General features: G+C 45.1%; 1 protein-coding gene across 2 annotated transcripts in view; it reads left to right on the top strand.

Annotated features, from left to right (window-relative positions):
• The first annotated feature begins 6,322 nt into the window (after positions 1-6,322).
• pcsk5b (proprotein convertase subtilisin/kexin type 5b) overlaps positions 6,323-12,745 on the top strand; it is a 61,848-nt gene continuing 55,425 nt past the window's right edge. For both annotated transcript variants that reach the window (XM_063194859.1, XM_063194860.1), the window contains exons 1-2: positions 6,323-6,837; positions 12,699-12,745. The exon at positions 12,699-12,745 is cut by the window's right edge and continues 58 nt beyond it. In XM_063194859.1, coding sequence (XP_063050929.1) covers positions 6,658-6,837; positions 12,699-12,745 — 227 coding nt within the window. In that variant the 5' untranslated portion in view covers positions 6,323-6,657. The remainder of the gene's footprint in view (positions 6,838-12,698) is intronic.

The raw sequence follows: 12,745 nt of genomic DNA on the forward strand, positions 1-12,745 counted from the left end.
TGACTGAACCGACAGGTCCCTCCTTGGTACTAGGTGGGTTTTTTTATTGTTGTCGTCATACAACAGGTGTCTCGGTCAATAAATCTTATTCTGATTTACAAAGTACACATCCATTCAATGGGATTTGACTTCAGGGTAGAGAGAGTCATTTGTTTAAGTACAGGTAGCTTATTTACACAATTCATGCTGCCAATTCACAAATTTCATCTTCAGGTTTTCATTATGGCTTGCAAGTGTATTCAGTTTTCCAGAGTAGGCCTACATAACCTTCATACAGGCACATTCATTCTTACTAAATAAACTGTGCAAAGAGTGACCGCAAGCTCTTTGCTAGGGAGAAGGAGATGGCATATTTTTAGAACATCCGACAGCACAGCCATGTCTCCAGAGTAACAGGTGTGACAGTAGCAACACCTTGGGTGTTTCCCTGTGAGTAAGATGCTCAGCGTGACCAAGGTAATGTGTGTGTGTGTGTGTAAAGTGTGTTTGCAGCAGGGCTTGATTAACTGGCGTATTGCACTCCGGCCAAGTGGGCTAAAGCTCCAGAGGGTCCAGGCCATCACCCAACCCAGCATCATAACTAGTGTTGCACCGATACTATTTTTTGGCCCCGATACGATACTCGATACCTGGCTGCGCAGTATCGGCCGATACCGATACCGATACCACCCTATTTAAAATGTATACTGCCTACCTTTGTGAAACAGGAAAAAGACTAATACAAAGTGAATCCAGCAAAACGTTTTATACCTTTTAAATATCTCTATGAAATAACTAATTTCAAGGCTGTTTAAGTGTCATACAAGCACCTGTAAATGGTATCGGTGCCCTACTTGTTGGTACTCGCCGATACTGATACCACCATTTTAGTGCCGATCCACAATACTGGTATCGGTATCGGTGCAACCCAGCATCATATCCATCCGTAGCTGGACTGGTACTCTGGCATTCAGGGCATCCATCATATCCATCCATAGCTCCCAGACTGGTAATCTGGCATAGAGGGCATTTTCCTGATGGTCCCCAGGGGGCCAATGCTGCTGCTGCTGCTGTTTTCCTGCATGGGGATTGGCCCATAAATTAGAGAGGGAGGCCCATTAGTCCATTGTCAATGTAGACAGTGGTTGATGTCTGAAAGTGGCCTGTGGATGTGTTGGAGAGGCCAGTCTGTGCCGAAAAATACCTGGATCATTTTTTTTTTAATCCCAGTCTCCAGTAATAATCTTCCCCTAATTTTCCTCAAAGCATATAGCATGGCTGGATTGGCCATAGGGCATACAGGGCATTTGCCCAGTGTACTGTTGATGCTTTTGGCCTGGTCCTCCCCTCATTATAATGGTGTCAGTCCTTATGCCGCTACATCCGATCTCTCCAAGTCTGATTTATATATTCATTTTGTCTGTTGTGGTCGAAATAGCTTGTGATTGATCACTAATGGTGTTGTCGCAGGCTTCATCGTCTCTCTCTCCCTGTTGCTTGGCGGAGCTGAAAAGGCCCGGCCTGATTTTTTGCCCCATTTTAGCCCTTGCAGATAGTGCTTATTTTCGGTATAAGTAGTGCTTATTTTCGGTACAATTCTTCCTAAAGCGAAGAGAGAGAGAGAGGGGGAGTGTGTGAGTGTGTCAGTGTCTGTGTCTGTGTGTGTGAGAGAGAGAGAGAGTTCAAAATACTAGGTTTTGTCAACGAGCCCTCATGAAAACCTCAAAGGTCTCTAATTCTTTTGGCCGCTGATCGGTAAACACCCACGGATGTTCACTAATGAACACTTGTCCTCGAAACCAAGGGTACATTCCAATATGCAGACTTCCATCCTCCACTTGAGCTTGTGGCCTCTCCCCGCCCCCTGGCCCCTCCTTTGTGGAGAAAACAATACATTTCCCCAGCTTTTACATTCACCATCCCAATTGCAAATGAGAAAATGACATTATAATTGTGCTTTTGCAAGACATTGAATTAATTTTCCGTCGTCAGTGACATCATCATGAGGTCACAACAAGCAGGCAAGGGAGGACGGAAGTCTGCAGATTGGGAGCTACACAATCCTTTGAATTGCCAGGAAATTGGGCTTTCAAAGCATGGTGCAGTCTGAATGTGTGCCCGCCTCCCCCTATAGACGCACACATGTGTTTTCCTGGAAAGGATAAAGGTTGTTTGTGCTCCATTAGCAAGTTCACAGACATTGAACAACCCACCCAGCTCTTACCCTGACCTGTCACAACCAGGCAAGCAAACCAACAGTGGTTCAACCCATTTGAGGGCCCTAGGCAAAGTATAGACGTAGGACCCTCTTTGCTTAATTTTTGCTGGTATTTACTATGATGGGTCTGGATGTTGGGTGGGGGGTGTTATACAGAGGGCAGATTTAGTGGGTCCCTATGCAATTGCCTATTGGTAAAACCGGCTCTGAAGCACACTATGCATTTGCATAGGGGGCTCGGCTGAAGATGCCCCCCACCCCCTGGTAATGACTGGATATGCACAGGGCTGGACTAGCCATCTGGCATACCAGACATTTCCCAGTGGGCCCTGCACCCTCGTGGGCCCAAAACATGTATACAGTGCCCTCCATAATTATTGGCACCCCTGGTTGAGATGTGTTTTTTAGCTTCCAATTATTTTATTTTTTTTTCTAAATAATATGGGACCTTAATGGAAAAAAAGAGAAAAATCCAACCTTCAATACAAGTGCATTTATTCAGTGGGGAAAAAATCCCACATAAAGAAATAATTATTTGACATCAAATAATGTGTGTCACAATTATTAGCACCCCTGGTGTTAATATTTTGTACAACCCCCTTTTGCCAACAAAACAGCACCTAATCTTCTCCTATAATGTTTCACAAGATGGGAAAAGACAGAAAGAGGGATCTTCAGCCATTCCTCTTTGCAGAATCTCTCTAAATCATCCAGAGACCTGGGTCCTCTCCTCTGTACTCTCCTCTTCAGCTCACCCCACAGGTTCTCAATGGGGTTGAGGTCAGGGGACTGAGATGGCCATGGGAGGAGCTTGATTTTGTGTCTGGTGAACCATTTCTGTGTAGATTTGGCCATATGTTTAGGGTCATTGTCTTGCTGAAAGACCCAGTGACGACCCAGCTTCAGCTTTCGGGCAGAGGGCAACAGATTTTGATTTAAAATGTCCTGGTATTTCAAAGCATTCATGATGCCATGCACCCTAACAAGCTTCCCAGGGCCTTTGGAAGCGAACCAGCCCCACAGCATCACTGACCCACCCCCATACTTCACAGTGGGTATGAGGTGCTTTTCAGCATGCGCATCTTTCGTGGTACGCCAGACCCACTTAGAGTGTTTGTTGCCAAAAAGCTCAATCTTGGTCTCATCTGACCAAAGCACACGGTCCCAGTTGAAGCCCCAATACCGCTTGGCGAACTCCAGACGCTTGCGTTTATGATTGTGAGTGAGGAAAGGTTTTCTCCGTGCATGCCTCCCAAACAGCTTGTTGGCGTGTAGACAGCGCCTGATGGTTGATTTGGAGACTTTGTGACCCCAGGATGCTACCATTTGTTGTAATTCTGTAACAGTGAGCTTTGGAGATCTTTTGATTTCTCTTACCATCCTCCTCACTGTGCGTGGTGGCAAAATAAACTTGGGTCCTCGTCTAGGCTTGTTTACCACTGTTCCAGTTGTTTTGAACTTCTTAATTATTCCTCTCACAGTGGATATGGGCAGCTGCAGTTGAGTGGCAATCTTCTTGTAGCCTCTGCCTGACCTGTGAAGGTCGACGCACATCTGCCTCACTTTTATGCTGTGTTCCTTTGTCTTTCCCATGTTTAAGAGTGGATAAGAGAAATGGCCTCGGTGTCACGTCATATTTACACCCCAGGGAAACAGGAAGTGATGAATTACTAATTAAATGTTCCTACATACTCTGGTAAACTTTGTAAACTACTGTAGAAATGACAGAAATGCTTCAATTATATTTATTTCCTGGGAATTGTTAAGGGTGCCAATAATTGTGGAACAGGTGATTTAATGAAAAATAATTATTTTTTAGTCAGGGATTTTTTTATTTTCTTACAATTCATTTGAGTTGAAGGCTACATTTTCCTACAATTTTCAGTGTGACAGTATTCTTCTGCAATAAACACTGAATTTATTTTAAGGCTTTTAACACATCTCAACCAGGGGTGCCAATAATTATGGAGGGCACTGTACATCTTTTTTCACATTTCTGAAAATGGGGGCCCACGAGGGTGTGCGGCCGACCGGTGCGTCAGTTCTGCGCCGCTAATTATGAGGGGGCCCCTTGAAGCCAAAAGTGCCCGGGCCCTATTTCTCTCCCATGAGGGGCCCCTTGAAGCCAAAAGTGCCTGGGCCCTATTTCTCCCCCCAGACCAGCCCTGGATATGTAGCCTACTTGTTAAATGACAGCTATGATGACAACGTTGTGTGTCTGGACTGGCCGCACCTTTCTAAATTCAATGGCCGAAAAAGTGCAATGATGCCGTTACTGAAATATCTTTTGAGGGGGGGGGGGCTTCGTCAATAGTTTGAGAACAAGGGCCCCAAGTCCCTCTTTGCCTGGGGCCCCCAAACGCCTTCAAATGGCTCTGCTCTAACCAGTCACACTTCATCTTGAGATTCAAAAATATACACCCCCTTGATTTTGAAAAATGTTAATGTACTCCAAGTGCCACATTCAGACAATGATCTTTTAGGACACACAGTGCATTTTGCAAATATCATATAATGTTTTTACACGATCATGCTGATAGCACAAATTTGATAAAGTAATAGGCCAACTGATTACAAGAGCAAACTTTTTATTATTCAATTGTATTCATATTGAAACATCACATTTAAATAATAGCTAATAAAAACCCCAGCTTTTAAACATAGGTCACGAAGGTCATAACAGCCCACTAAACACTCCTCTCCATGGCAAAGGGACCCGCGATTCGACAAGTGGTCGGCAGAATATATCCTGTGTATGATGAAATTAATCTTACATTTGTGCATCACTCATGGAGGCAGTTTAAAGACTTTACCTTGCATGGCTGTGGCAAAAAGAGGCCAATGAGTTTTACACAAAAAGCACACAGACAAGCTACCGCCATACATTCAGGACGAAGAGGAATGCGGGCAGGAATGCATGAGGGGTGGGGGGTAGGCTATTCACCCCCTTTCGGGGCTTCCGAAAAATACGTGCGTCTCCGACAAGAGCTAGACTGTGTGGGATGGACTGACAGTTTGTTTCGCAGCATCCCCCTCCCCAGTTGCGAATGAAAACGATGCTCGTGAGCTGCGTCTTTAAAAGCCCTGCGGTCTTTTAAATGACAAACCAGCGCGCGTGCTGAATAGCCACGGTCACGGGGTGTTTTCGTCCCTTTCATCTCGTGCATAAGGACCGTGAGATATTCTTGTCCCCCCGACTCCATTCACCAAGAAATTGGCTGCAATTAGTGCAATTATGCTGATTCGCACTTGTGTTGAAGACCAAACAGAGCGCGCAGTGTCTTTGGTGCCCCGCGTGCTAAGGGTTACTCTGGGCAACCACTGCGAAAACAAAGATCAATCAACCAATCAGCGAATCAGACTGACGCGGAACGCTGGAGCACATAATGATGCAAATACTACGAGCGCGGATGTTGGGGGTAGAGGCAGGTTGAAAAGGAGCTTTAATCGTTAGATACAGACATAACATTTGGCAGAAATAAAACAGGTGATATGGTGCAGCCCCAAATTGGATTTTTATACCTTAGTCAGCTCGTATAGCCAAGGACAAAAATGAAGCTGTGGCACGGAACAGTAGCCTAACTTAATGCACTGAGAGTGCGGTAAAGCATTATTTTAAGACCCCAGGGGATGTATGTGTTTTCATGCCCAGGCAGCATACAGATTGCACACATCACTGTCTGCATACAGATTGCTGTAACGTTTTACATTTCTAAATGAGCCGACTAGCCTACAGTTAGGTTCATTTGTGGCTGAATGCATCAAATAATCAACAAGTGGTCTATACTTTTAATTATTCACGAGAATCCCCGTGGTTGTTGTATACATGTTATCCACCAGGATTGCGTCACAGCGGGGACAAATTAACCCGCGAAATATGATCACAGGTGCCTTAAATCTTTATTTTTCTGACCCGAAAAGTTGGCAACGTTATTTTTGTTGCACCTCAACATCATTGCCTATTCGTGCATCCTCTGAAGTGAACTTCTGAGCAGCGACACCAGCCAGCGTGTGTCTTTAAGACCCAGCGGAGTAGCAGGCCGCCCTCGGGTAGGCTGCCAGGCTCTGGACTGGAGCCGCTCGTTTGGGGGAGGCGCTGTAGCCATTTCACCACTTAAAGCTTAGGGAGACGGAGCAAGCAATCCCGTTCTTTAGAAACACGTTAACCGCGAGCAGTAGAAAGACACTTCCCCCCTCTGGCGCGACGGAGCACGGCCATACGATACGGAGCAATAACGGCAACTTCCGAACCTCCATGACCAGCGCGCCGAACACGCAACTCCAGCGCTCCAGGGCTTGCATCGTATTCGCATCTCATCGTGCCCGCTCCTGAGCGTATGTGGAGGTCAAACGGATGGTTCTATGAGAATCCCGACGAGACAAGAGGACACCAAGTTTGGTTGTTAGCTTAACCGGGGGGCGAGAGAAGGAGAAGCGCGCGGGAAGGAAGAGAAGGGAAGATGGTTTGGAACGGTGCCGCGAGAGGCTGCTTATTTTGCGTCCTCGCGCTGTGGCTGGGCTGCCCGTCTCCCCCTTGCAAAGCTCGGATTTACACCAACCATTGGGCAGTGCGGATTGAGGGGGGACCCGATTTCGCCGAAAGCATAGCAAGCAAATACGGCTATAAGAACCTTGGGCAGGTAGGTGACTTGCAGTGGAGTTGCGTGCCATACTGCAAATGCGCCTCACCTTCGAGATGTTATTCCTCGACAGGCGTTTTGCTGCGTATGCGCGTCAGATCTGTGTCGTTTGAAGTCAATGTGTCTGGCACCTGATTTTGTGGTTGTGAAGTTCAAACGTCAAGATTAGCTGTGCTAGAGCCGTTCATTTGGGGGTTAGAGTCTTTGGGGGGTAATTTTCTCTTGGCATACAGTGCGCAATGACCGTGAGAAGTGTTTCATTCTGGGCTATTTGCTTATAGTTGCCAATATACGAAACAAAAAACAAAGGCATAGTTCTACGTTTTTAAACGGAACCGACTTCTCTTCATGCGAACGGAACAACAGGTGTCCCATTGGAAGTCTGGGGTAGCCGAGTCGGGGGATGGGAGCCCCAGGCGGAAGCAGCGAGCAGGCTGCCACAGATGTGTGATGTGGGTCGGCATACCGTGTTCCAAAAACACGGACTCTTGTTACTTTTAGGGTCAATTGGGTCAAAAATCTGTCCATTTCTTCTCGCGTGAGTTGAACGAAAAGTTTGTGTAGCGCACGGCATCAGGACTTAACCAAGCAACCAAAGTCCAGGAATGTAAACAACTTTTCGCTCTTGCTTCCCCAGGCCATGACTTCTGACTTTGACCGAACCATTAGTAACAGCCACACACGCGAACAGGCCCAAACTGTTTCATCTCAACCTCAAGAAGGCTTGCGTGAAGCAGCAGGTCGAATGGATTTGTGTTGTTGATGTGGCCCGGCATTCTTATCCTTGTTTTACCAGAATGCTTTGCGCTAACCTCGTTTTGGCTGAGACGAACCCCGCTATCCCTAGCCTTTTAACGAACAAATCGCTTGTCTGTTCAGGGTTTGTTGTGGGGTCTATCTGAGAAAAGTTTTGAAAATGGTCCATGGTGTACGTGTATCCACTTTAAAACGTGGAACAATATGGTGATTCATCCGCGTGTCAGTGCGCGCGAGGGCGCGTGCTTGGAAGCGTCCCTCAGAGGTGAGGGTAGAAGTCCACAAGTGTTTCACAATATCAGAGTTCCAATGTCTGTTGAAAGTGTTAGTGGAAGAGTAGCTCCTGTTTTGTAACAAAAAAGGGGGAGAAGAACTGCAGAAGATAACTCTAGTAGTCCCCCATAAATGTGCTGTGCGTTTAATAAATGTACATCACCCTATGTTATCCCATTTGACTAGATATATTGAGTGTGCAATTAATGGCCTACACCACCCTGTGTGTAGATAAGCTGTGCCTATGGGTGATCTATCTTCATTAATGACAGCAGTGTTACCTCAGTATGGCTGACTTTCACAGAACAATTCGCAGCAAGGAACCAGGTCAGAGGGTAGAGGTCATGGGTAAGGGATTTAGGTGCTAAGAAAGGGTGACAAGTTTCTTCTCTCTCTCTCTCTCTCTCTCTCTCTCTCTCTCTCTCTCTCTCTCTCTCTCTCTCTCTCTCTCTCTCTCTCTCTCTCTCTCTCTCTCTCTCTCTCTAGAGGTTGGTGTGAACTGGAAGCCCACTGGATAAAATCATATCCCTTATTTTTGTTCCCCTTCTTTATCTTAAGTTAAGCCTTAGGCTAGAGGAGTGGTTCTCGCACAGTTTTTCACAAATAAAAACATGGGATATACCGGCAATACTTAAGTGTTAGTTGCTTTTTAGATTAAATGCTTGTCGGGAATGGCTGACGGTGTGTCTGCATGTCAGCATTTTTGTATGTCTGTGTGCGCTTTAATAAGTAGCCTATGAGAGAGAGAGAGAGAGAGAGAGAGAGAGAGAGAGAGAGAGAGAGAGAGAGAGAGAGAGAGAGAGAGAGAGAGAGAGAGAGAGAGAGAGAGAGAGAGAGAGAGATTAAATGAAGGGGTAACTGCGGAAGTGGTTGTGTGTGCATGTGTATGGTATAGAGCAGATGGGATTGGAGTTATGAAGAATAAGAAGAGGAGTCAGCGATGTGTCCCTGCAGGCGTGTGTCTCGGCATGTTCCAACATGGAGGGGAAGCCTCAGTGTAGGCTAGTTGCAGACAGTGCAGTGCACTCCTACACGTACCCACTCTCTCCACATGCTCACTTTAGACTTAGACTTCTTTATTGTCCATTAGACTTACATGAAATTTGCTTTGGTGGTGGCACAAGAGAGAGAAGACAAACACACATAACAGTCAACACAATAAAGAATAAATATATCTATATATGCGTAGATAATAAGAGAAGATAAAACCTGTGGAATAAATTAATGTCATTACTCTATCCATGTCACTCAGTTATTTTTTTTAAACTATTTAAAATTTACGATATTACTGCTAAGAAGGGCACACAGAGCTTCTATGCTGAGTTACGATGCACTGTGTTGGTTATGTTAGTGTTAGATGCACTGTGTTGTGATCATGTTAGTTAGTTAGTAAGTTAGTTAGTTAGTTAGAAACTTTATTTTCCCCAATGGGGACATTTTTTTTCAGCAAGTAAGGTGAATACCAGGCAAGTTGCATTTGCCTATGACATGAAAAAACAAAGATTTAACACGCATTACATTACACATTACACATTACCCAGATATAACAAGACATGATACAAGCTGGACAGCACAAAAACTATTCATCAGTTCTCGTAGGGCTCATGGGGCTTGTATAGTATACCCAGCCAGGCACACACTTCTTTTTTACTTAGAATTTTCTCATGTTTCAGACATGAGAGAGCAGAGAGAGGGTCTGAGGCACTCTGAAGTAAAGTTATAAGTCCTTAATTTTTCTGAGTGGGACATCAAGCTTGTAAAGGACTTTTAACTTGACTTCAGAGTGCCTCGGTTCGTATAGTATACCGAGCCAGACAGACTCTTCTTTACTTGAATTTTTCTCATGTTTCAGACATGTAAAAGTTTTATCTTGTTTTTTTGGGGGGGTGTTTTTCGCCTTTATTCTTCCTGACAGGACAGTGAAGGACAGACAGGAAATGAGTGGTGAGAGATAGAAACTGGGAGGGATCTGCAAATGACCCGGCCGGAATCGAACCCGAGTCGCCGGCGTAGTAGTAACCCAGTGCCCCACCGTTAGGCCACGGCAGGGCCAACAGTTTCATCTTTTGTCTGACGACATGTTTCATGGTGTAGCTCCCATCGTCATCAGAGGGTGACGACATTGAAACGTGTCAGGTAAAAGATAAGCTTAAAACTTTTACATGTCTGCAACATAAGAAAACTCTCAGTACTGATTTCACAGTTATCCAAGTCCAATCTCACGCACATTCAAATACTCAAAGAGGTCAGAGGAAGGGCCATGGTGGGTCGAAACGTCACACAGAAATGAAATTGAGTAAATGGGAGCTCACCGCTGTGCGGTTCTTTTCATTACCAGATTTAACAGTTAGACTTAACAACATACATCTACTTTTCTGTCCTGACTCGTCTTTTGTTGAACGCATAACTCTGAGGACGAACGTTTAGTCAACCACAACAACCAATTTGTTCCATGTTTCTCAGTGTGTCCATTTTCTCTGAGAAAACAAAAGGATAAAATATTTTATTTATCTGAAGCATATGGTTTCTCAACTTAAAATGCCCATCGTTTTCCTGTTTAGACACCTTCAGATGCGTTGTTCGGTCAATTTATAGATGGTACACGTGCACACACGTGCAGACTGAGGATATGCTTTTGCAGCACATGCACTCAGGACTCTAAATTAACTTTTTTTTTAACACCAGTCAAAATGGCTAGTAGATGTTAATCTCACTAGCCAAACAGTTGGTCTTTTCTACCAGCCAAACAGAAACGTCACCAGAATTTGGTTGGTTGGCTGGTGTTTATTGAGAGCCCTGCATGCACTGAGAAAGGTTATTCAATTTTGTGCCCACCGTCAGTCACCACTGTCACTGTATGGTCTCACGTTGGGGTCAGCTCTATGTTCCCACAGTCCATTGGTCCCATGGCCCATTGGTCCCACAGACCAAATGGTCCCAGCTTATTCCTGCTGCTCCATGTTCCCACATTTTTAAGAAATGATTCAAATATAAGCCCTATGCTCTACAACTCCATGTTCTCACATTTCCAAGTAATCTAAGAGAACCAATAGGCCTAAAAATAATGTTAAAAATCTTAGTGAGGTGGGACCAATGGGCTGTGGGAACATAGACACGCTCCCCTCACGTTCAGCAGGCAGCACAGTTTCATATCTCTCTGCGCACACACACACACTGTTGGATGTGGTGTCTTTATGAAGTAGATGAAGTAGTTTCTACTAAAAGTTCAGAAAACACAGCGCACTGAATACTGTATTTTTTATTTCTTGGAGCGAACAACACGTTTCGGCGAAAAAAGAATTGTGTTCAGGTGGCGCAACACGCTAAGCCCCCCACATTTGGTCTGCCCATGGGGACCCCGGTTCGAGTCCGGACAGGGTCATTTCCCAGCCCTACCCCATATCTCTCTCCTGCTCATTTCCTGTCTCCTCTCACACTGTCCTGTCATAATAGTAGTGATCAAGTGTTCCTGCCTTACACTTTCACCTGAACTACTGAAGGCTTGTGCTCAAGGACTTCCATGTAGGCTACTGTACTTAGATGAAGTAGTGTGTTTATGAAGATCAAAATATTTACTCAATATTCAAGTTATAAGCTATCTATCAAAATATGTTACCAATGTTCAAGTAATATATACTGAAATTATTGACAGAATATTCAAGTAATACATGTATATCGAAATATTAAATATTCAATTCATTAACTCAACACGGCATGCTCTAGGCATAATGGGCGAATAATGGACGAATAATGATATATGCGAAATAATGCGAAACATGAAAAAGTAGGCTATGGTCATTGGTCAAATATTATCAAAAAAAATGATTACTTGATTTTAAAATACTAACAGTTGAAAACCTGTCTGTTATGAATACGCAAGGTTGGACAACTGTTCCCCAGTCGTTGGTTAATTAGCTTAGTTGTTGGGCGTTTTCCATCAAATCCAAATGATTTTCTCATTCATTTTCCTTTTGAGGTGAGCATGCGTGTCTATGGAAACAGTTTTTATTTTCATCAGGCTTATAGCTGGAATGAGCTTCAGAGTTGAAACGGGCCGGCAGGGCTCAGTCCTGACTCACCACGCCGCACGGTCTTTTAAACTTCACGTGCCGCCGGAGTGTTTTCTAGCCTCGAACGTCTTTACATGCCTGTGTGGGCTTGCAAATGTGTGGCGTGCGTGTGGTGTGAAGGGAAGCCGATAGGGAGAGTGGGAGAGGGGGGGGGGTCAGTTGTCCCTGGCCCAGGAAAATGGGGGGCCCAGAACTGTGTTCTCAGTGCGTTGCATGGATTGTATTAGGGAGCCCTTCTGATGACTTTGTCCTGGCCCCAGCCAAAGCTGTCAGTAGTGGCCCTGCGTGTGTGTGTGTGTGCGCAGGGGTATGCTTGTGTTGCGTGTTTGTGTGTGTGTGTAAGTGATATTATGCCTGGTGTCACTTTTTCCAGTGCAATGCTGCTGTATAATTAATGTCAGGCTAACTGGTTCTAATCCTGTGTGTGTGTGTGTGTGTGTGTGTGTGTGTGTGTGTGTGTGTGTGTGTGTGTGTGTGTGTGTGTGTGTGTGTGTGTGTGTGTGTGTGTGTGTGTGTGTGTGTGTGTGTGTGTGTGTGTGTGTGTGTGTGTGTGTGTGCGCGCGTGTGTGTGTGCGCACGTGTCTGTTTAATAGGCGAGTTAGCGCTAATGATGTGACGTGTTGTTTGGTTTGTTTATATGATTTTGCAAAGTGTCTGGTCGTTCTGCAGAGTTAACACTGTGTGTGTGTGTGTGTCTGTCTGTGTGTATGCGTGCGTGTTTGTCTGTCTGTGTGTGTGTGTGTCTTTTGGCACTCCCAACAGATCGGTGACTTGAAGGACTACTACCACTTCTTCCACAGTCGCACGAT

The sequence above is a fragment of the Engraulis encrasicolus genome, chromosome 3 (genome assembly GCF_034702125.1).
Source record: "Engraulis encrasicolus isolate BLACKSEA-1 chromosome 3, IST_EnEncr_1.0, whole genome shotgun sequence".
Taxonomy (NCBI): Eukaryota; Metazoa; Chordata; class Actinopteri; order Clupeiformes; family Engraulidae; genus Engraulis; species Engraulis encrasicolus.